At 34.1% G+C, this 25,021-nt stretch overlaps 3 protein-coding genes across 6 annotated transcripts; 1 reads left to right on the plus strand and 2 right to left on the minus strand.

The window, feature by feature from the left end:
- Positions 1–2,912: 2,912 nt before the first annotated feature.
- On the plus strand, positions 2,913–7,910 carry LOC108994500 (sugar transporter ERD6-like 7). Of its 4 annotated transcripts, none has more exons than XM_018969737.2 (19): positions 2,913–3,015; positions 3,182–3,410; positions 3,625–3,687; positions 3,818–3,907; positions 3,992–4,051; positions 4,163–4,228; positions 4,366–4,431; positions 4,620–4,695; positions 4,853–4,917; positions 5,102–5,194; positions 5,282–5,362; positions 5,486–5,570; positions 5,790–5,833; positions 5,927–5,989; positions 6,116–6,175; positions 6,600–6,653; positions 6,782–6,841; positions 6,928–7,042; positions 7,583–7,910. In XM_018969737.2, exons 2-19 carry the CDS (start codon positions 3,225–3,227, stop codon positions 7,699–7,701), a joined length of 1,446 nt encoding a protein of 481 aa, XP_018825282.1. In that variant the 5' UTR covers positions 2,913–3,015; positions 3,182–3,224; the 3' UTR covers positions 7,702–7,910. The 4 variants fall into 4 exon arrangements, with proteins under 4 accessions (XP_018825282.1, XP_018825283.1, XP_018825281.1 ...); XM_018969738.2 differs by having other exon boundaries at positions 2,936–3,020; XM_018969736.2 differs by having other exon boundaries at positions 2,939–3,093.
- A 1,621-nt stretch (positions 7,911–9,531) lies between these two features.
- Positions 9,532–14,066, minus strand: LOC108994499. The gene is made up of 4 exons (XM_018969735.2): positions 12,882–14,066; positions 10,668–10,875; positions 10,193–10,322; positions 9,532–9,940 (listed from the first exon to the last, which is right to left on the minus strand). Exons 1-4 carry the CDS (start codon positions 13,769–13,771, stop codon positions 9,660–9,662), a joined length of 1,509 nt encoding a protein of 502 aa, XP_018825280.1. The 5' UTR covers positions 13,772–14,066; the 3' UTR covers positions 9,532–9,659.
- A 4,788-nt stretch (positions 14,067–18,854) lies between these two features.
- Positions 18,855–22,845, minus strand: LOC108994510 (transcription termination factor MTERF4, chloroplastic). Its single transcript, XM_018969754.2, has 3 exons — positions 22,676–22,845; positions 19,772–21,470; positions 18,855–19,200 (listed from the first exon to the last, which is right to left on the minus strand). The coding sequence occupies exon 2, from the start codon at positions 21,440–21,442 to the stop codon at positions 19,868–19,870; it is 1,575 nt and encodes a 524-aa protein (XP_018825299.2). The 5' UTR covers positions 21,443–21,470; positions 22,676–22,845; the 3' UTR covers positions 18,855–19,200; positions 19,772–19,867.
- Positions 22,846–25,021: the final 2,176 nt, after the last annotated feature.

The following is a 25,021-nucleotide window of genomic DNA, read 5'->3' on the forward strand; positions in this document are numbered from 1 at the left end:
GTACATTCTAGGGACCGTAGATCTTGGTTTAAAGTTTGAGAAGAATGAAGATAGTCTAGTAACTGGATATGTTGACTCAGACTATGCTGGTGATCTTGACAAACGACGATCGACAACTGGATATGTGTTCACTATGGCTGGAGGACCAGTTAGTTGGCGATCTATCTTGCAGTCTACAATTGCACTATCCTCAACAGAGGCTGAATACATGGCTGTAACAGAAGCCGTGAAAGAAGCCATTTGGTTACAAGGACTGGTAACAGATTTGGGCTTTAAACAGCAAGAGGTTACCGTTTACTGTGACAGTCAGAGTGCAATTCATCTGGCCAAGAACCAAGTGTATCATTCTCGAACAAAGCATATAGATGTCCGCTTTCACTTCATACGTGAGATATTAGATGAAGGGGACATTCTACTTCAGAAGATTGGCACTGAAGACAATCCAGCAGATATGTTGACGAAAGTCGTCACAGGGATCAAATTCCAACACTGTTTGGAATTAATCAATATCTCACACTGCTGAGCACCTTCAGGTGCATTGGTGCCTTAGAGCGCATTTGATAGTGGAAATCTCTCATGGCAGATATAATGAGTATTTCAACGAGGGGGTGAAATCATTTGAAGGAAGCATCAGTTTGCAGCAGCTTAAATATGACACACATGGATGGGGGGGGTGATTGTTAAATATCAACCCAACGTGTGAATATGAATGTGAAATTGTCTTGTATAGCTGCCCCATAAATTAAGCTTGTCCTCAAGCATTTATGGTGTCTCCAAAATATCAGAAATATCTCCCAACAAGTGCCTCAAATTGTCAATGGCGGTGGCTGTAGATTAGTTTGTCCCCTGAGCTTTATCCTATAAAAGGAGATCAGTTGTAAACGAAATGAGTGTGTGGAAATACAAAGAATGCAGTATAGAGATAGTTTTTGTTAGAGTTTGTATATTTTGAAGAAATTTTGAAATATATTGTTTTCGCTACAATGGACGTAGGCAAGTTGCCGAACCACTTACATATTGTCTCTATCTTGTGTTTGAGTGTGTTTCTGGATGGTTTTGGTTCAACATTTCTATGGGTGTGTGGAAAGTGCCTCATCGTCTTGATCCCCCAACTTTCGCAGATCTTTTGAGTCCTCAAATTCCTCACATCGGGCTGAGATAGAAGCATTCAGATCAGCTAGATCATCATGTCACCATGGTGCTGAGAACTGTCGACTTAAGGGATTCTCTGGCATGCAGTTGGAGGTTTTGTGAAAAGTTGGCTCTAATTTGTGGTTTGGAGGTTAGGTAGAGACATCTTGATAATGACAAGAACGTTTATATTTTATAATTTTCAATTTTTCACCATTCAACCTTTTGTTGGGGACCACAAGAAGTTGTTCTCTGGGTCCTACAGACGATGCCAACTGTTTCGACATGTTATCTCTATCAAAATAATAAAATGATAAAAGCTTGGAATATAGTATGGATGTCTTCCTAAAACAGATCAAAGTGGAGTCATTCTGATTATTAAAATATAAAATAAATAATAAAATCTATTTTTTTATATCAGTTTAAGTTTTTAAGATAAGTGATGATTTCATATACTATCATAGTAAAAATGTTGAATCCTAACTCTACGCTTCTCCCTAATAATTAAAAATTAGATATTTTACATATTAAGCCTATTTATTAAGGGAGAGTGATCAACACGTAAAAGAGATATATGAAATAAATAATAAAATATACCTCTTCATATTTTTTTTAACTTCTGAGATAAATAAATGGACCTGATCTCATTGATGATCTGTGTGAATATTCTCGCGAGTGCCCAATCTCTCATGACATGCATGCCTTCTGTATGCCTGTAATTTGCACCCCTTAAGAAGCAGGAACTTCTTTCACAGGAAAAGCATCATAAAACTGAAAACTATTGGTTAAAAACTTAAAATAAGGTGAAGATGCAGGCCTTTTGGTACTGTTTACCAAACCTTGATCTATTTTCCTGGAAAATGACAGGTGACATTACTTCAGAAGGGAACCTTTTTGTTCTTTTTTGTTTGCTCATGTACAAAGAGATGAGAAGGAACTGCTTCAAACTAACAATCAAAGTTCAAGTTTCCTCCCATTAAGGAATGGTAGTTGCTCCAAGCTCTTGGTTAGCTGGAACTTGTGCTTTATTTAATCTGGGTTCCACTAATTATCACTGCTTTCTAACTATGATTCGTCATTACATTATGAAAGAGCATTACCAGTAACATTTCTGTCGAAATCAAATCGGGGGTCTTCCTTTTGGAGTTAAATGACAACTCCAGCTAGCGTGATTGGTTAAGCATAATACAACCATAACCAGAAGAATTAAAATATTCTTGTAAGCCCCCAACTGGACCACAAAACAGTTTCATATACAAATAGGAGGTAAATGATTCATGAGCCTAATTCATGTTCAATAAGAAATGATTGTTCATTCCTTATAAACATGCCCAAGACCTTATCCACAAACAATGTGAGATTATTCCTCAACAAATGGAAGTCCATATACCACGGTCTATATGAAGTTTCTTTCACCATTTTACTTCTCTTTTTCCTAGTCTTACAAAGCAATTCAAGCTGATCATTTTCGTCTCAATCATTCTCCTTTTTCCTTGGATGAGTGCAAGGGTTATTTGCAAAAACCTCCTGCCAGCAATCCCAAAAGCCATTTTCAAAACTAGAATACATCTATTTCCAAAGATAGCAAAGACGAAAATGTTCCCAAGAAGCTGCTGAAGTTCCCTTATTTAAAAAATAATAGTAAGTTTAATGTCACTTCACTTCAGTTTTGCCGTGTCCATGTGGAAGTCGAAGCCACCCATGTTTTCTCAGTCAATTTGCATGAAACGACAAAGATATTTCTATAACGCCAAATGCCCATGTCCACATAAATTTAACAGAAAATTGAGAAAGCAAAGTTCAAATTGAATACAAGAAGTGCCTACTTGGTTGTGTTACAGGAAATGAACTCAAGAAGATACTGAGAGGAAAAAGGAACTGGAGGTAAGGTCAGAAAACTTGAAAAAAGTCACAGTTGCTGAGAATTTTCTCTGCTTACAGCATTTGGTACTATATCCATAGGTGTATCATCTCCCCTAGCTTCTTCTAATATACACTTCCTTGGTTCTAAGTCCATCTGTTTATATCTTCTTCTTTTTGCTATTTATAGAGAGAGTTTTATAAAGATACAGATAGACTAGCTAGAAGAAGACATGGCTATCAAAGAGGATGTAGAGAGTAGTGTGCAGGAACAGACAAGAGAGCCGCTTATGCAGGGCGAGAAGAATCTAGCTCATGGAGAAGATGGATCATCTCAGAAAAGCAGCCAAGGGCATCACTGGATGATCTACTTCAGCACATTTGTTGCAGTTTGTGGTTCTTATGAATTTGGAGCCTGCGTAAGTGCTTGTTCTGTTTTTGTTTTTGTGTTTTTTTTCCTTTTCAGTCGTTTTCCCACCAAGCCTGAATAAGTGCTTAGTTTTCAATTAAGCTTTAAACTACATCGGTTTTCGAGGGATCAGCTTCCAATCCCGAACTTCATTTAGTGTACAACTTTGTTGACAATGACAAATGTTCTGTATTCTTCTGTTCTTTGACGCTTTTGGTTTTCAGGCAGGTTATTCCTCACCTACTCAGAGTGCTATAAGGGAAGATCTCAGTCTGTCTTTAGCTGAGGTAGGCTACTGAATAGAGCACTTACTCTAGCTAGTTATACAAGTTTGATGCCTTGACCTCATCTTTTAGTTATACATATGCCTAAGCAAAATATAGCAAATCTTGAATCAATGTGTGTGTACTAATGCAGTATTCAGTCTTTGGCTCCATTTTGACCATTGGGGCAATGATCGGTGCAATAACAAGCGGGCCCATTGCTGATTTTGTTGGTCGAAAAGGGGTAAGCAAAGGGCAAACATGTTGATTCTGCAGATGTCCTGCATACTTACCATGTAGCAACATATCTATTGCGGAATCTATGCAGGCAATGAGAGTATCTGCTGCTGTCTGCACTGCAGGGTGGCTTGCTATATACTTTGCTGAGGTTTGTATAGTTTACTCCTTGCAGTCATTTGTGCTTTTATCTACAAAGAAAAAAAATCTCACCAGAAACGTGAATTGATCATCCTTTCTGCATCTTGATTATTACAAAAAGGGGGCTTTAGCATTGGACATTGGCAGGCTGGCTACAGGATATGGAATGGGACTCTTTTCCTATGTGGTGCATGTCTATTTCTCTTTCTCACAGTTTAATTCAAGCTATTGCTATAAGAGTTTACACCTTACCTTTTGGTGACATACCCTATTATGAATCATCCAGTGCATACAGCTACTAACTTTGACACTATGCACGATAAGGTACCGGTTTTCATAGCTGAAATTGCACCCAAGGATCTTCGAGGTGCACTGACAACTATAAATCAGGTAAATATGTACACTTGAATCAATTGGAGGAGCACCTTATTTAACAATGCTTTAACTTCTGAAGCTATTTATATTTTATGCTGAAGTAAGATTTTTTTTCTTGAGTATGCAACAGCAAAAGCTTAATGCAGACCTTTCTGATAAAATGTGGGATGATGGTTTCTGATACTTGTCCCCTTAATCCACAGTTCATGATCTGTGCTGGAGTGTCTGTTTCCTTCATTATTGGGACAATACTAACATGGAGGGCTTTAGCATTAACAGGTGAGATTTTGTTGCTCGGTCACACTAAGTTATATTGCAAAAAGGACAGTGAGATTGGAATAATCCTTGCAACAAATAATATTGTGATATATCTTAGAAGACACATACAAATGAGGGATAGTATGACAGAGAGAGCTCACTTGTGAGGTACTTGCAGGTCTCATTCCCATCGTTGTTCTACTTTTGGGTCTCTTTCTTATTCCAGAGTCTCCCAGATGGTTGGTAAGAATATTGATGAAAGAAGTTCATATATGAAGAAGTACATGAATTCATAAAACATTTATATACTTTGTATATACACAAAGAAATAGACGGGAAAATACTATTAATTTTTCATGAGCTTTTCTCAAATGATATAATCTTGAAAAGAATGCACACATAGAAAATGACCCCCAATATAATTTAGGCAAAGACAGGGCGTGAAAAAGAGTTTGAAGCTGCACTTCAGAAACTTCGTGGCAAGGATGTTGATATATCTCAGGAGGCAGCTGAAATTCAGGTTCTAATTTCTGATTTCTGAAATATACATTGCAATCCACAACGACAATAAATCAAAGCATTCACAGAATGATATCATGCCTGACAGGATTATATTGCAACTCTCGAACTACTCCCAAAACCCACATATCTGGAATTGTTTCAAAAAAGATACTCGCGCTCAGTGATTGTAAGTGTTTCTCTCTCTAAACAGATTCTACTCCTCGGTGTTTGTTCCTGTATCTTCACTTTTCAATTAACTCTTTCTGGAACGATCCATTCTCTAAGTTATCTTTATATCAACCATGGACAGATAGGAGTTGGGTTGATGGTATGTCAACAATTTGGAGGAATCAATGGAATCTGCTTTTACACTGGAGAAATTTTTGAGTCAGCAGGTACGAGACATCCATGAAGATTTCCTTTGACAAGGATAAGGATGCAAAACTCTTGGTAGAATCCCCAACATGGGAAAATCTTACCATTTTGACAACATTCTTCCCTCTATTTGCATCTCTTTCATCATATTAAACTAAATATAACAATTTTAAGCAGATAATTGAAATGTGAACTAGTTCTATAATTACAATCTAACTACAGTATTTGAGATCTCCCAGGCTTTTCTTCAAGCATTGGAACTATAACCTATGCATGTCTACAGGTTACCAATTCTATCTCAATTTCACCAGTTCCTTGTAAATCTGTGATATCTCTTTTCTAATGGAAATATCTCTACATGATTTCCTTTCTGCAGGTTGTGGTTACTGGTCTTGGAGCAGCTTTCATAGATAGAGCTGGAAGGAAACCCCTCTTATTGGTAAGTTGTTTGTGCAAACATCATCAGCTGATAATCTCCTCATATGAATCCTCATTCAAGTATAGAGGTTTCTGTGAGTTTATATTTCTTGTTTTATTATTTATTATTTTTTTGGTTTCACTTCAGGTTTCTGCTTCAGGGCTGGTCCTTGGCTGCATGCTAGCAGCAATTGCATTCTATATGAAGGTAATTGTTAAACTGTCAACCTCAAAAGCTTCCTCTCTGTGTTCTCATAAGAGAAATTATATTTGCAAATCCACTTAGGCCTGGTTTGGATAGTAAAACAATCTCAACTCATCTCATCTCAAACTTTCCCAAACTCCCAAACAAAATACAATAAAAAAATTCGACTTTTTCAAATCCCAAAACAAAAATAATATTCTAACAATATTTTATTTAACTTTCAATTTCCATCTTATCTCAGCTTACTATCCAAAACAGGCCTTATTGACGCGCCGAACACATCATTGATGTGAAAGACTGTTGCATCAGTTAGCATCATAAAAGATGTTTGTGTTTTGACTTATTTTTATAACTGAAATGGGTCTCAAAATAAGTGGTGTGTTTGCACATGGGGTTTATAAATAGCAAACATTGTTTTGTGCCCCAGGCTCATGAGTTGGCGCTACAGGCAGTCCCAATACTCGCTGTAACTGGCATACTGGTAACATCAACTGCTCTTCTAAATCAGTTTATGCACTCAGATTGGTATCAGCAAAAGATTATCAGTTCAATCTTTTCTTTTCTTTTCTTTCCCCCTTGTGTTGTTTAACAATTATTCATTGATGTCAGCTGTACATAGGATCCTTTTCTGCAGGAATGGGTGCAGTTCCTTGGGTTGTGATGTCAGAGGTAATTAGCATCGATCGGCAAGATTAATACCATTGTTAACTAAGACTTGGTCATGCCACCGATATGAAAAATGCTTTTTGTTGCAGATTTTTCCTATCAATATTAAAGGGAGGGGTGGAAGCCTTGCTACCCTAGTCAACTGGTTTGGAGCATGGCTATGTTCCTACACTTTCAACTTTCTCATGAGCTGGAGCTCCTATGGTAAAGCTTCTTCTCATTTTCTTTTCTTTCTTTTTGTCCATTTCTTCTTTATCTTTCTTATTCTCATTTCAACTAATAAATGTCTAACATCTATTACCTATATAAAAACCAAAATAATGTCTTCTTTATTTTTATAAATTTTATTATTTATTCATTCTTTTGTGTAAGAAAATCTTTCAGTTTTTCAACTTTTACCCTCCACTAAGTCCACTTGCTGGAAAAAAAAAAACAAAACTTTTCATCTCCTGTGATATAAACTCTTTGGTTTCTCAACCTTTCCTTTACTTTCAATGAAACAAACCTTTCCTCTCCTTTGTTGGATATTTGAAGAACAGAAAAACCCTTCAGTTTCCACCTCAAGAACTCGACTAAATAGTACTAGCAATTTAATTATTAGGAGAGAATTTAAACCCACAAATTAAAAGAATGCTAAAGAATAAGTTCAATAATTAAATTCACTAACCTTAACCTTATAGCCTAACAAGAAGAACCCAGAAAACACTTACCACCACTTTGACTTCTTGTATCACTTGTTTTCAGGTACCTTTATTCTTTATGGCGCAATCAATGCACTGGCTATAGTGTTTGTGGTCACAGTGGTACCTGAGACAAAGGGCAGAACTCTGGAACAGATCCAAGCAGCCATTAACGCAGCTTAAACAAGTCATGGGGTGGGTGGAAATGTTCAAGGATTTTGGCTTTTTGCCCTTGAATTTAGGTATTTTTAGGGCCTTTTTGTTTTCAACATTGGAGTAGTCGGGATCAAGTGAAAGAATATATCGATTCTTCTACAGTAAAATGAAAAGAATAGAAAAAAACAGAATATGAAATATGAAGTCACATCACCTACTACCTTATTACATTGTCATGGCATCCACTCTTCAATTTTTTTCTTATCAAGTGAAATTAAACAATATATGCTATCAAATTAAATTTATGGAATAAGAAAGAATTTATTTAATTAAATCACAAAGTTTCTTTAATTAAAAATATTGGATGAAAAAATAGTATAGTTAATTAAATTACTAAGTTTTTTTTTCAAATTAGTAGTCTTACGTAACTAAAGGGTTTACAAATTTAATTTAATTTTAAAAGAAATTAAAGAGAAAATTGAAGCTTGAGAAAAAAGTATTTAGACGTTAGTTATCTCACTACACTTGATAATATTGCATAAAAGTTGCTAAGAAAATGAGCTTCTTGAATTTTGTTTTCTTGACTTTTGATGGTAGATGGTAGAAAAAATATCTTAAAAAAAAAAAATTAGACACGAAATATAGAAATTTTCAAAGAAGACATTTTAGACACAGGATTTTAAGCCACTTGAAAATTAATTTAGGTCTCGTTTGTTTTTACAGATGAGTTAAAATTAAAACTACAAGTTAAATAAAATATTATTAAAATATATTATTTTTAATATTATTTTTATTTGAGATTTGAAAAAATTAAATTATTTATTTTATTTTGTGTGGAAATCTGAAAAAGTTGTAATAATTAGATTAGATGAGCTGAAAGTAATTGTGAAAACAAACGAAACTGTTACTTTATAAAAAAGAGTAACGTTAGATATAGTTATCAAATGTGCATATCTCACACACTACTTTTTAAAAAAATGAGATCTATTATTACAAAATAAATTTTTTTATATAGGTCTCAAATTTATTCATTTTTTTCAAAAGAAGTATACGAAACTTGCATATTCTAGACTATACAAATTATTTTCCTTTAATAAATCTTACCTAACCACCCTCTAGGCATTAACGATGTGTTGAAGGAGAACTCATAAAAAATAAAACAACCTCGAAGCAATCAATTAGCCAAAGAATACACATATATCCAATATAGAAGAATATAATTAATTAGAGGTTATCAAATTTACAAAACATTTGCAATGGATGTGAAGGACAAGCCTGGCCCTTCATCACTTCCAAACATGACTTGGTTCATTCAACTTTCAAACCACTCAGTCTAGATTTTTCATGCTTTTCTTGACAGCTCGTTTTAACATATTAAACATTGAAACTGAAATTGAAATTGAAAAGTTCTTCATGAAATGCAAAGTTCTTATAGAAAGGGTTCCAACTTCCAACGATTTAATTATTTACTAAAAAATCTTTTACTAAAAATTCTTTTCATCAGTTACTATTCATTACTCCACACCCCACATTCTATGTAAAACACTTACACACCCTATGAAAAAAAAAACTATAGGTGTGAGGTGTGGATTAAGTAAATACGGAGTGGATAAAGGTATCTTATCGTTGTTATTTCTAGAAAAATTCTTTTTATCAGCCACTATTCACTACTCCACACCCCACACCCTATGAAAAACATATACATATCCCATGAAAAACAAAAAGCTATAAGTGTGAAGTGTGAAAGTAAATAATGTCTGATGCATATAATTTTTCTCTCTCTCGCAAACATTTTAAGAAAGAACAAAAAAATGTTATACCACCCAAACCTTATCTCTGTCCTTATATATATATATATATATATATATATATATATTATATCTACATACAAAAGTACAGTTTTAAATGATTTACAAAGCATATATTATAAGTAGAAGAAAGCAGGTCCAAAACCCATCTACAGAAATTAACCATATTAACACTAATTAGTATCTCTCTCTCAGTGTATGTGTTCTCCATATGCCATTTGATGAAGAAGACTTTGTTATCTTTACAAATTTCTGCTTTGGTTGTTGCTGCTTTCTGGTGATCACATTTTCTTTAATGGTGCTGATTTCTTTCACTAAATCAACTTTGACAATGTGATGATCAGAAGTCCCTTTGGATGAAAACACTGTATATGATCCAGGAACAAACTTGTATGGTGAATTCTGGGATGCCAATACATAATCAACCCGAGTTCCGTACTTGCATGTTCCCTGCACACCTGCACATCAAACCATAACTCATCAATGGGATTAATGAGAGTGATCATGAATGATGATATTTGATTCGAAACTTAGGCCTAAAATTCTAAATTTTATCATCCCGAATCACACTCGTTATGTGGTATATTTTAAGTGGTTCAGTTGACATACGCAACCGCCCGGCCACTCATATTAACAAGCGTGATTCGAGATGAAAATATTTGAGATGAGGAATAACATTATTCGAAATATTAGGTGATAAGAGATGTTACTTTGGCCTTTGGCAATCATGACGACTGGCTCACATTCCCCTGCAAAGTCCTTTGCATCTGTATACTGTTTACTCTTCAAAAATCTCATCACTTCGACCTTTGGTCTTGGCTTTCCAATCTCCTCATAATACTACAACACATGAATTCATGGATGAGTAAAAACTGTTGTATTAGTTAGGGTTCCTGTAGAGATATTGTTGAATACTCTTAACATCATACATGGTTTTACACAATCTATGGTACTGCAATGCAAACAACACATGATTAAGTGGTTTCTTATAATGTATTTAAAATACGTCGCATCCGCTAGTGTGACTGAAGATGACAAAATCTACGACAAATAATATCATTTCTCTTGTACAATTATATATATATATATATATATATATAGGTTATAGTATTCATGACATTCAGCCATGATGTTCTTAACAATGTATTGGACATGAATTTTAATCAATCAGACTGCTACTTTTACCTTTACGATATCAGTCCATCTTTCTGGGGAGTAATCTGTTTCATCAAGTGAATTGAGACCTCCTGCCAAAATGTGAGGTTCATCGCTAGCCTGGATTATAGCATTTATCTGCTTCATCCGCCAGTTCTCATCAAGATGATCAAGGAGGGTGCAGCTGAAGTTGACTTCTCCCATATGGGGTACATCAATCGTGGCCTTCAAAACATTCCTATGTCCAGAAAACATAAAGGGTGTCACCTAATTGCAAGATCGACGGAGAAAAAAAATAAACTTATAAAATGACGTGATTTGATATGATATGCTAATCTACTTTATAATAAAAAGAATATTGAAGTAGTGCATATTATATCAAGATACGTCAATTTAAAAAATAGCTTTTATGTTATTTTTATGGACCAAGCATTTCTTTTATCCAATATTATGGTTGCTTGTTTAATTTTTAAGTACTAGAATTTCTAAAGAAACTCTTATTACTTGTTCCCCCTTTGGTATCACTTTCTTTTCTTTTCCCTTAACAATTAATTCTGCTATCAGTAATAAGTACATATAATAACGGGATCCATAGACTATTGAGAGGTCACTTTATGTGGTGGTGGTGATGCTTTTGCAAAGCAATAAAAATAAATTAAAATATTCAGAAAATGCTGCATTTTAAAAAAAATAAGAGATTAATAAACTTACAAACCGACGTAGTTTGATGTGAGATATTAAATCTACTTTATAATAAAAAGAATTTAAAAATCGTACTATATCAAACTACGATCAATTTTATAAATTTTTTTTGTTTGGTTAATTTGTAATTTTTTTATGGGTGAAGTATATTTAATAGTAAATGTACCTTCATTCCACTGATGGAGTTTATTTTGGAAAAATCAGATTTTCTCAACAAAGAGGAAAAAAAAATGTTGTTGCAAAGATTAAGGGGAGGTTTGGATAAAAAAAATGCTCTTATTTCATTTCATCTAATCATTACATATTTATCAAATTTTTATATAAAATACAATAAACAATTCAACTTTTTCAAATCTCAAAATAAAAATAATATTTTAACAATATTTTATTCAACTTTCAAATTTAATTTCATCTTATCTCATCTTAACACACTATTCAAACCTCCTCTAAACCACATCTTCAACAATTGTTACTTCTTATCAACTTTATAATCTTATAGTTCCAAGATAATAACATACCTTTGGGAAATTAAAGTTGAGTTGTGATATCTATTAGGGTTGAAAATAAAAATCAGTAAATCAGTCCGAACCGGATCAGACTGGTGTATTCGGTCCGGTACCCATTTTATTTTTTCAAAACCTATTCCAAATCGGTCCATTCCGGTTTTGGTTTTTTTTTTTAATCTGGACCGAATCGGTTCATATAAATAATTTTTTATATGATTTATTTATATTATATATATTATATGTTAAATTTTTAATTAATATAACATAAAATCTTAAAATTGATGTATAAGCCAAACGGATAAGCAACAGTAAGATGAATAGTCTTTTTTTCTTTTTTTATTGAAAAATAAAAATAAAATAATAGAAAATTTAAGTGGTGAGCAGGCCAAAGAGACAAATAATAAAATCAATAATTACTATGAGATTACTAATCATCCATAGTAGGAAATCTTTAGTCTTTAAACTTATTTTTTAAAATATTAATTTTAAAAAATTCAAGTAGATTTATTGTGATGATAAAAATAAAATAATCAATAAAATACAAGAAAATTGATTAAAAAATTATAGAAATAATATATATCCGTACACACATTATTACTCAATAAAGTATTGCCTCTGAATGGTCACCTAAACAATTTTAAAAGTTATTAGAGATTTGGAATTATCGATAGCTATAAAAAGAAATTTAGGAATGATGTCAAAGGCATCCATTGGGAACAAGCAATCAAAGTCAGAATGCAAAGTACATCAATCTAAACAAAATGCAACCACTTTCGTTTGTAAGGTATTTAAAGATATTTTTTATTTTTTATTTTATTTTTTATTTTTTTATATTAAATTTAAAAAAATATTTAATATATAAAATATTTAATTAAATAAAATAAAATATAAAATTAAAATTCTCTACTTTAATATTATATAAAATTATTACTTATTTTAAAATTTTAAATTAAAATAAAATTTAATATAATTAGAATTCCATGAAAATGGATTCAATGAAGAAATATTGCGAGAGAAAATAATATTACTCTTTTACCTGAAATCAGAATCGTCAAAGATCTTCTCTGCTTTCCACCGCTTAATCGGCCACCTCGACAAGATGGCGTTGCCGTATTCCGGCGCCCAGCTCTCGGCAAACGCATAGTTCATTCCTAAAGCTGCAGCCAAATCAGAGAGAGGGTTCATGGCCTTTTCTTCTTCTGCCTTCACATCTTGCAGAGCCAATATATCAGCATCCAACTCTCTCAGAACTTCAAGCACGGTCCTATGGCTATGGCTTCCATAGCCCTCATCATTTACCATACTTTTGGGGAATCTCACAGTGGATTTTGAAGGAGCTTCTCCTCTCAAAATTCTGCTTTTTGAACTACTTGATTCTGCAGCAGAAGAAGAAGAAGAAGAAGAACGCCCCCTCTCATGGAAACTCAGGTGTCTACTCCGCAACAGGGAAATCTCGTTATCGGGCAAATTTATCGATACCCTTAACTTGGATTTCCCAGACTTCTGTTGATTTGAATGACTGTCTGTCCCATTCGTGGAATTGGGATACAGGGGAGACTTCTTCAGTATACTTTTGGGACGGTCATTCGCTGAGTTTGATCGTAAATTCATGTCCAAAACCCGGCTGGCCATCATTGTATCTCCCTTTTCATTCTCGGTCTTAGAAACTGCAGGTGCCATGGAGAACAGGGCAGCATTAAAAGTGGCTATCCGTATCGGTTTCTCTGATTTCTGACCACCCAATTCGCCATTAGGATAAACCGAGGCCGACCCACTAAGGCTTAATTCGTGTTTTGCATCAGGTTGAGCTTCGGAGCTCGTTTTCCGGAAACTTTTGACCAAAATTTTGGGCTTGGGGTGGCTGGGGTTGAGCAACCGGAAGCGGCAGAAGAGGCGGCGGAACTTGCCATTGAGGAGTTGGAGCATTGTAGACTAGTAGGAGTCTTTCAAGACCCAAAAACAGAAAGGATCTTTGCTGGATGAGAGCATGAAAAAGGGCAGAAAAAAGTGCAGTCTTGCAGAGTTGTGCTCAAGGACTCTGCCTCTCTGCTTGGTGCTTTGTTCAGTGTTTGTTATGCAGATGTAAATAAATAAGGCAGGTCTTAAGGACGGTTTGGTGGGTAGCTTTTGGTTTGTTTTTAGAGTAAGAAGTCTTATAGATGACACTTGGCAGTCAAATAGGGTTTCAACTTGTGTATATCTTAGGGGGATGGGGAAGAGGTGGGACAGACCAGGTGGTGTTGCCAAGTTCCAACTACTCCTCTCAAGCATAAATATGTGTTCATTTTCATCTTAATTTATACTTTATTCATATTAATTGATATATTAATAATATTATACTTTAAATAATTTTTTATTTAAAACTTTTATTTATAAAACTATTTAAAATATACTACATTACTTAGTGTGTGTGTGTGTGTTTTATTGAAAAGGATAAAATGAAAAGAAATGTTTTAGTATCAAAAAGATTTCATAAAAGTAAATCTATAAACTGACGTGACTTGATGTGGTACTTTTAAATTATAAAATTATTTTTATTGTAAAGTAGATTTAATATGTCATATGAAGACATGTTATTTTGTAGATTTATTTTTATTTAATCTATTTGTGACTGTAGCACTTTTCAAATACGAATACTAAGAGCAATATTGCTCAAACGCGTTTATTATTAGTGATGTTAATTAAGATAATCAAGAAAAATAATGACAAATAGAAGATAGGATCTTGTACAAATCATTCACAGAATTTTTCATTTTTTTTCTTTTAAATTGAAAATAATTATAGAAAATAAATTGTCTGTATATAGTAAAAGTAAGGCTTCGTTTAGAACTAAAACTCCTCTCAACTCCTCTCAATTCATAATTATAACTTTTTTAAATTTCAACACAAAATATAATAAACAATTCAACTTTTTCAAATTTTAAAATAATAATAATAATAATAAATAATATTCTAATAATATTTTATTATCTTAACTCAACTTAACTCACTTCAACATCCAAACGCACCCTAAGAATCCCTTGTTTGGAAAGGCACGTTGTTAGAAACAACTCCATGCAAACATAGTGGAACCCATAGAAAGAGGACTCTTTAGAGTGAAATTGATTTCTCAGTGTTGGTGTGGGCTCCTCATTCTCGTTTTTTAAGGGCCCCACCACCAGTGTTTTGCCAAATAATGTAGCTGTAAATGTTAGTACCTTCACGCAATGCGCATAATCTTTTCTACTACACGAAATGTAGATAAACTAACGAGAAAAAACACTAAAGAGATGGTAGGATAACGATATGATATGATAGATTTTGTAAATAGTAATAAGATGATTTGTAAATTATAGTGAAATAATTTGAATTAAATATTTATTGGGTTTTGAAAAATGAGAAATAAAAAATTGAATAAAAAATTTTATAAAAGTAAAATATTGTTAGAATATAATATTTTAATATTATTTTTATTTTCGAATTTGAAAAAATTGAATTGTTTTTTGTTTTTTATTTGGAAATTTGGACGTGTTGTAATGATTAGTTTGAAAATATTTGTATTTGAATGTTGTTTGAGAAGGAAATGAGATGTGATAAGATGAAATTAAACATGTTTCTAAACGTCTCTTAAGTTGAGATGAGATGAAAATTAAATTAAATAAAATATTGTTAGAATATTATTTTTTAATATTATTTTTGTTTTGTGATTTGAAAAAGTTAAATTGTTTATTATATTTTATGTAAAAGTTTAAAAAAATTATAATGATCAGATGAGATGAAATGAGTTAATAATCTCTCTCAATCCGGACAACCGTTAATGAAACCCATCCGTTTTCCAAATGGATCTTTAATTAGTTGGCTGAGAAACTTATCTCATCTCATCTCATCTAACCATTACAACTTTTCCAACTTTCAATACAAAATAAAATAAACAATTCAATTTTTTTAAATCCCAAAATAAAAATAATATTAAAAAATATACTCTAACAATATTTTATTCAATTTTTTAACTTTAATCTCATCTCATCTCATCTCATCTCCGAAAACAAACGAGGCCTTAATCAAGTTTGGTTTTTGTTTTTATGTTGAGAATAATTCTATTACAAGAATCGATTGACGACTTTTTTAAAAACTCAAAATACATTTTTAATTCTCTAAACAAGATATGTATTGCTACAAATTATGAGATACTAAAAAGAGTAATTATGTGGTAACGGGCTCGTCTTTGAAACAGTAGTTATAGCTCAAATCAAACATTTTATAGCGGAGAGGATTGTTACGCCGATCGCCCCTACCTCTCCTTTTGCTTAGAAAACAAAAGTTGTAAAATAATAATAGATATATTAATATGAGTAGTGTTATATGTATTTATAATTTTACGCACAACATTATTTGTACTAAGTAAAAGACTATTTTATCAATTTTTTCTTTTCTAATTAAAATTTTGAATTTTGAATTTTATAATTTTCAACATATCAATAGCTGACACTTCAATACATATTATCATGTGAGTAAAAATTATAAGTATAAATAGTATTTTTCCTATTAATATTATATTTATAATCTCAATATTTTAGAGATCTGTTTGAAAATTCAAAACCCAAAACTTGTTGCGGTAGAAGTGAGTAAGAATAATTCTATTTTCAAGCTAGTGAATAGAACATACCTAATAAAATATTTACATGATATAAATTGATTTGAAAAATAAATTTTAAATTTTAGATTTTACAAATAAAATTTTATCATTTAAACAATATAGATGACATACTCTATATGCCGAGTTGAAAATAGAATTTTATTCTATCTTTGAATTATGTAGTTGGGTGAGAAGTCATGGATACTATTTTTAATTTTATTACCGTCGTGTCCGGGTGCAACATTTTGATATGATCATAACTTTCATATTTAGTCTCCTACTTTCACCACATGCCACACAAAGCTGACAATTAAGAGAGAGAGAGAGAGAGCGAGAGAGAGTAGTGTTACATATACTTATAATTTTATTTACAACATTCATTTTGTTAATTTTTTTTTTATTTTTAAAATTCAAATATCATAATTTTCAACATATTAATAACTGACATGTAGAGAAGTAAATTTATTATAATTTTTTCTTAAGTAGATTTAGTATTTTTCAAAAAAAAATTGACAAAAATGGTCTACCCTCTGACAAATCTTACTTTTAATAACATGGATTAGGTATATAAATATTTGTCATAACGAACGAGTCATGTGGTCCGTTTGGGTGCTCAGTAAGCTATGCCCCCCACCCCCAAGCAAAGCAACCTTTTTTGGTTACGTAAAAGCTCCTACGAAAGCCCCATCACCAAACACCTCTGACTACTGGCCAGACCTCTCCTCTTCTCCTCTTCCTCCCCCATGTCCATGCCATTGCTAGTTTTTATTTTTAAGTGTTTTTTTGCGTTTTCTTCCAATGTTTGGAAATAGCCCAATCTACTGCCTTTCGGTATTTAGACCTCAACGCAATCTATTCCTTTGAATACATTGGTTGCCAATCCTTCAAAAGCCCGAATAGGCCCAGCCAAACTATCAACATGTGTGGTTCATGTGCTGCATTGATTGAGCGTGAGATCCACGATTCCACGCGCCGCCGCGCTGCAACGTGTCTTCTTTTGACACACGTGGCTCTCAAACTCGAGCTCTTTCATATCCGACCACCCATATGTTGCCCCCTCCAGTGCGTAGTCCACATATGTTGCCACAATTTCCCTCGAGTGCTCTTGACCACCAATGACTCAGACTGTTCGTAGCATTTTCTCCGTTCTTACTTCTATTTCTCCTAATCAAGGATCATCAAGTTAAGGAAGTGAAATTCTCCGTCAACCAACTCAAAACAGAAATGTAGCACACCCCCTCCTATCATGGCTTATAGCTATGGCAATGCAATCCACATCTTGTATTGCTAAAAAATTGCAAATGGTGGCTTTCCCTTAATGGGAATTGGTGGGGATTGTTTGACCAATCTCATATCCTTCTCTATTTTACTCTTTGGTATTGCATTAACTATTTAAAAATTCTATGTGCAGTCACTTTTGCGTACTATGTTAGTATATATATATATATATATATATTATATGAAACATTCTTAGAGAGGGAAAAAAATGCTAGGCCCACTAATATCCATCTCATCACATCTCATTTTAGATCCATGTATGTTTTCTAAGCGTTAAAGATTCTAGTTGAGAGTATAATTGATGAATAAATTATGAACTACTTGTTAATGAAATCACCCCCTTATTATTATACTTGTTGATATAGTTCAATGTTGTCATAACATGCCATTTTATACCTGTATGTCAGTTCCTGTAATTCTTTCTTCACTCTCTATCTAGTCATCCCACCCTCTATGTTGTAAGAGTTTTGAGTAATTCACGAGATTCACACGCAATTAGGCCAAAACTTTCTTACTTTTTGATAATGAATATTAAAAAAGTTCAGCCTTCTCCGTATAATGTCTGTGAATTCAATCAGTGATTTTATGTTGTAATTCCCCCTCTTACCCCCTCTTAGGACTTTGACGTGGCAGTTATACTTCCACTACATAAATAATGCTAGATACAATTTTAAGATCTGCAAATCCCACTCATGCCCTTCAAAAAAAATGGAGTTCACCATTTTATATGCTCGTGATGCATGTCAGACAATAAATTTCTTAATGTCCCGTTTTTGACAAATTAACTAACAAGATGAAGATGATTTGTAATGATAAAACATACACCAACTGCATTGATGTTTTCTTTTGGCTTCCCTTTCCTTTTTGTCATGTTAAGTAATTTTACATACAACCGTAAAGTGTATAAATACCGTATAATAATTTTGAAAAAGAATAGAATCTACTATTAAAAAAATAATTTTTTTCATGTGAGTCTTATTTTTCATTTATTTTTTTCACAACGATTACACGACAGTTACAAAATTCAGGGTTGCAAATATCTTTTCAGATAATATAACAATGGTATTATGAAGTTTGAACAAAAGGCCACCAAGTGAAAACTATGTAGACATTATCTGTATGGAGAATCTGAAAAAACTTAAATAAAGTTATTTCCATCCATCAATTTCTGACAGCACTTGAGTGATTGAACAAATCCAGAAATTCTAATGGGCACCACCACTGCAAGTTATGAGATGTTTCTTTACATGAACAACACTAGCTAACCGTTTGAAGGACCCTTGTTCTAAACGGGAGATGCACCTCACTCTAGGAGGGAAAAGCGCGAAGAAAATAATGTAGCATTCATTGTATTAAGGAAACTCCCATAGGAATCTTCAGATTTACAAATAAAAACCTCAACTGCCACCAAAGCCAGCATGCATAGCCAGAGTAGCCAGAGTCACCATTCATCTGCGTCTGGCTGAATAAACAGGAATATATCTTTGTCAGTCGAGAGAGTAGCTAAGAACTGAAGAAAAAAGACTGCCATAATTGGCCGCTGCGGATCCTTCTCAACTATAGCTTGTAAAGTTCTGCAGACCTGAATCTAAATACATCGCCAAATCCATGTCCTAGAGTATGCAAAGCGATATAAAAAGCAACGTCTTTCCCCTTCATGTTTGTGATGTTCATTGAAAAGTATTTTGGGCGGCAGCATCTTTCCCCCACATTCAACAAAATCAAACCTTTTCCATGTGGCACTCATTTACCCTTGAACGACCAACTGATTGATTGTGTTTTCATATCTTTTTAACACTAGACCACCCACTCTTCTTTTTTCTCTCCTCTGTTACCCAATCTGTGAACCTAACTTAACTTACTTTCTTTTTTATTATTTTCACAGCAATGTTGACCAAAGTATAAAGAACATATCATCAATTCTTGGGCACTGAAAGTTCACTAGATCAATTATGAGTTCCTGTCCACTCTATCTATATACATGGTTAAGAAAAAAAAAAGTTGAAACTAGAAATGCAAGTAAAGAAGCATACCATTCAAATATCGCACTTAAACCATCTACACGAAGACCCACATTGAGAAAGCCAATTTCTCCACTGCATACCATCAACTGAAGCTGATTCCTGATCCTATAGATAGTCATCCTCACTGTCCTCATCATAATCAGAAGCTGACTCATCACTCCTTGGTTCCATTAGTGTATTCATGTTGAATGATTGCTCTGTTTCCATCTCCTCCATGTCGATAGTATCATAGGTCATCCGTTCGTCAAACTTCACATCAGAGCAATTAAGAAGCCATGCAAGAGAACATTTTAGCCCCTTCTTTGCAACCACCCTGTGTCTCGGTTTTATGGTAGACTCCAGACCATATGTAAAGAATGCAGGGAACATAACCAAGTCATCCAAAGGCCTTTTCATCTCCATTTGGTAGTAATCAAAATTAAGTTTCATGATATCAAGATTCAAAGCAAGCAGTTGGGGACACCCGACAACCATCGTCCTCACTTGTTCCAAGGAGAATCCACAAATCTTTAGAAAGTCTACATGCTTTATCACAGGTGCATTACTGAGGCTAACAACCTGTGGCATCTTCTCAAGAACTCGGCCGAAATCCTCAGGACCAATATCAATGACTGAATTAAGCAAACTCTGTTGACTGAGAAGCTTCGGTTTCAACTCAAGTCCTATAATCTCAGGATACTGTGCTACTACAGAAGGAAGTAATGCTTCTCTAACATTAAACTCTAAAATGGATTCCACATTTGGTTTTACCCTCTCCTCCAACCCAAACCCCAGGATGTGAGGCCGCTTCTCTATCAGTCTAGCTACAGCTAATCTTGGAATGCCCAAGCCTTCCAGATACTCCACAAAAGGTTTGATCATCCTGCCTACTCGCATGCCTAAAATGTCAGGGTATCTAGTTAAAACCCCTCCAATTTCTCTTCTTGCAACTCCAATTCCAACCAAATAAGCCACTGATGTGCTCATGGTCCCTTCAAGCTTGAATCCCAACACTTCGGGATATCTCTCAAGAACTCGAGGAATATCGTTAGGCTTGATATCCATCCCTTGAAGATACTTGACCACTGGAGCAAGGTCAACAACAACACTAGCATGGAGAACCTGAGGGTATCTTCTCAAGAACTCAGTGAAAGTGGATTTCCTGACACCCAATTTTCCAAGGTAATCAAGAACAGGAATCATATTTTTCTTTACACTGCAACCAAGAATAAGTGGATAGTTGTTGATGTCTTCAATGGTAAGCCCTAATTTGCGAAGAAAATCTACACGTTCCCTCATAACCTCAGCTGTCACAGGAAGCTCCAACCCGTCAAGCTCATCAGGAATAATGCCAATTCCTCGCAAGAACTCATAAACCCTGGCACGATTTGCCATTCTCTCATTCTTCATTTCTGATAAACTAGGACGACTATATAGGGATGAGGGACCTCCTTGTTTCCGACCCAAACGGGCAGTACCTTGCTTGAACCGTGACGAATCCACAGAACTAGATGCAAATGTTCTATCAGCAACAGAGTACTGAAATCTTGTAACCAACCCTACTCTTCTCCCGTGGTTACCTGGAACCTTGAGAGTTGATAAAGAAGATACCTTGGTTTTAAGAACAGTCAGAACAGGTACGTCTGAATGTACAAGCAAAAGACCAGGTTTTCTAATGCCAGCATAGCTTCTGATCGTCATATTTCAAAAGATTTATGTACCGGAGAATCTGCACAGCAGAAATTCATAAGCAAAGAGTAAACCTGATGCTTGTCACACACAAATAAATTATATTAACAAACTGATAATGGTTGTTGCTAGGATCAGGAAAAACAAATACCACAGAGAGAGAGAGAGAGAGAGAGAGAGAGAATGCCAGAAATTTGCTAATTCCCTAAACCATGATCTCCTGATAATAATAACCGATAAAGCTCAAAATTGCTTTCTATTATCCAGGACGACACTAAGAGTAGCCATGACAGTCATCTGCCTGATCTCCTTAGCCAGTAACAATTCTATTTTTTGAGACAACCAAACCAAATCAAGTCGGTCTAAGGATTCCTCCTTCCTAAATTATTGATTTGTGAACCCAAGCATTGGAATTGAATAGAGTGTTACGATCCCACATCGACTAAGTATGGGATTAGTTGATGGTTTATAAGCCCCTAGGCACCCTTCCCTTGTAAGCTAGTTTTCAATGGTGAGTTCTACCTAGTGGGATCATAACAAATGGTATTAGAGCCACCCCACATCTAAGGCCATGTTGCGACGGTTGCAATGGTGCGGCACGGGGGGTGATGCCAGCATGGCGGTGTTTGCCCGGGACCTCCGTGGACGTCGGTTGCGGAGCGTGGTGGTTGTTACGATCCCACATCGAATAAGTACGAGATTGGTTGATGGTTTATAAGCCCCTAAGCACCCTTCCCTTGTAAGCTAGTTTTTAAGGGTGAGTTCTACCTAGTGTGTTCATAACATAGAGCCACAGAATAATCATAAGATCTAAACCAAAATCCATTTGGTTACGAAGCACTACACTCCCCACCCTCGGCAAAGCTGACGGTAACAAGCAAATAAATGGGAAACCCAAATCAGCAAAGAAAAATAGTAGCATTAAGCTCAGTTAAATGAAAGTTTTAGAATTTCCTAAGGTTCACAACAAACTCATTTTCTCAGCAACCAGACTAAGCACTGCTTCTCATTCACGCTCAAAATAATTATTAAATAAAAATGCTCAGAATTTCTTGGTTTCGAAGATTCCAAAGAAGAAACCCAACATTAAAAATTCTCCATTTTTTTTTCTCTTACGTCCCCTTCTTTATGTTCATTTCCTCAGCGACAAACAAAACAGAAGATTTTCGCCGGAAAATATTATTACGGCTAAAAAAAACCCCAATTTCCAAAAGAGTACAATAAGAATGAAGAAGAAATAGTGACCTGTCTACGAGTTTCTCGGGGGTGTCGATCTCCGGCAGCAGTTGAGGAGCCGGAAGTGAAGCTCAGGTTCCGACTTCAGAGCAGGGTAAGGTTTATTGGTCAGCAGCAGATTTTTCGAGGGATTTTAGCGTTTTAGGCTTTTAAGCCAATATAGCTCCATGGCCTTGAGCCGTAATTTTCCTTTGGAGCAACTATTGCGGCGACTTTAGGTTACCCAGGCGACGAAATAAAGCAACGATGTACTTATGCTCTATAAAAAAAAAAAAAAAAAAAATTAGAGGATTAATTAACTTATCCATTTCATTGACATTGAATAAAAAATAAATAAATTACTCTTTTCAACTTCCATCTTATTTTCTCATTTTTGTCACTTTAAACCTAAAAGATTTTACATACAATGATAAAAAACATGTTGTCATAAACCAAAGTTACCTTTCTTTTTTAGTTGTTAACTTACCATGATTATGACATAATACTTAATAAGCAAAAGGGCATAATTTTTTAAATCTCCCATAATTTGCATGTTACAATGTAAGTGCATATTATTAAAAAAAGAAGCACATGAGTTATAGCTCAGCCCATTGATGTATTAAAATCCCATGACAAGGGAAGAAAGTGGGGTGTCATTTGCGTCGGATTGTGCCGGGTGGTGTCGAGTTATTGTTTGAATCAATTTCGAGTCATTTCGAATTGATACGAATAATAAACGGATCAAACAACTCAATTTAAATCTAATACGATTATATATCGAGATGACCCAACATGACATATATGACCTGTTTATTTTTCAGGCCAGGTGGGTTGAGCATCGACATAGTTGGAGTTTAAATCCGAACTCCAACTCCGACTTGAGCTTTTTTTTCGACTTTTTTTTAATTTCATATTTAGTCAATTTTTTAAAACTAAATTGTGGGCTTTCAAATTTCTCCTGACTAGAAGCCATACTCAGTTCAAATCTAACCATGCTTTCTAAGGTTTCGTCTCGGGAATGAGACGAGAAATCTATAAATAATAGTGAAATGATTTGAGTTAAGATGTTTTATTATATTTTAAGAAATGAGAAAAAAAGTTTAATAAATATATTATAAATTAAAACAATGTTACAATTTTTTTTTTTTTAAATATGAAAAGTTGAATTGTTATTTATGTTTTATTTAGAAGTTTGAGAAAGTTGTAATGATTAAATCATAATTAGATGAAAATTTTGAAAGTTTGAAATTGAAAAGTTTTTATATTTAAGTGATATTTAAAAAGAAAATGAGATGAGATAAAATGAAATGAGATGAGATGGCCTAAATGGGATGGGATGAAAAACATTACCAAACATCCCCTAATCTCTTATGAAATACGTTTCTTTTAGATCTGAGAGAAATCTAGCCTTTTCTTATATGTTGTTTTTCATGTACACATAGGCATATAATTAGATTATTATTTTTGAGAGATTAAAAAAATGATTTTGGCGTTTAAAAAATACACCAAAAATAACCCAACGTGGAAAAAAGATTCTATTTTTTTTTCTAATTTCAAAAGCAGCAAAAAGAAAAATAAATAAATTATACCATGTAATGATGTGTGAGATAAGAGAAAAACTTATGGCCAATTGGTATGTTTTTCTCCAAATAATAGTCCTCCAATGGATGAGTGCCACGTAGATCTCTCATTTTAACTACTAAATGACCGCATAACAGATAATAACGCACGGAAACAAAAGTATCTACTAACTAGTAAAATATATGTATGAATCAATTGGCCCCATGTGCAAATGATGCTCCAAAAACTTATTTTCCCATATACTAATTAGCAAATTCTAATTTTTCAAGAAAATCTAATTTTTCAAGAAAATCCATTTTAAATTCTGTCAATTTAATTAGGAAAATTTTTAAATTTATAATCATTGCCATTATAATCATTGATCTTTCCTAAATGACCAAACCATGTAAGTGGAAAAATCAAACATCAGTGCAAAAATTAGTGCACTGATCAAAACCATACATCAATGCAAAAATCAAACCATGAAATGGCGGAGGAGACGGCGGTGACCTCTGTCGACGACAATGGCCAACTCGAACTCGAATGCTATGGTGGGCAAAGGTTGTGATGGGCGAATGTAAGTGGCGGTTGTTGTGATCTCCTGCGGCAATAGAACTTGGTGGGGGCGATAGAGCTTGGTGGGCGAAAACGTTATTCGATTGTGGCGGCGACGGATCTGGTGTCGTGCGGCGGTTTGGGTTTTCAAAGTTCACAGTAATTCATAGATGTTCAAAAGAGGCATCGAGGATAAAGAATAAACCTTCACTTTTGTTGATTTTATCAGATGAGACCGGATTCATGATATGCAGTGTAGAA

This window comes from Juglans regia, chromosome 8, assembly GCF_001411555.2.
Source record: "Juglans regia cultivar Chandler chromosome 8, Walnut 2.0, whole genome shotgun sequence".
Classification (NCBI taxonomy): domain Eukaryota; kingdom Viridiplantae; phylum Streptophyta; class Magnoliopsida; order Fagales; family Juglandaceae; genus Juglans; species Juglans regia.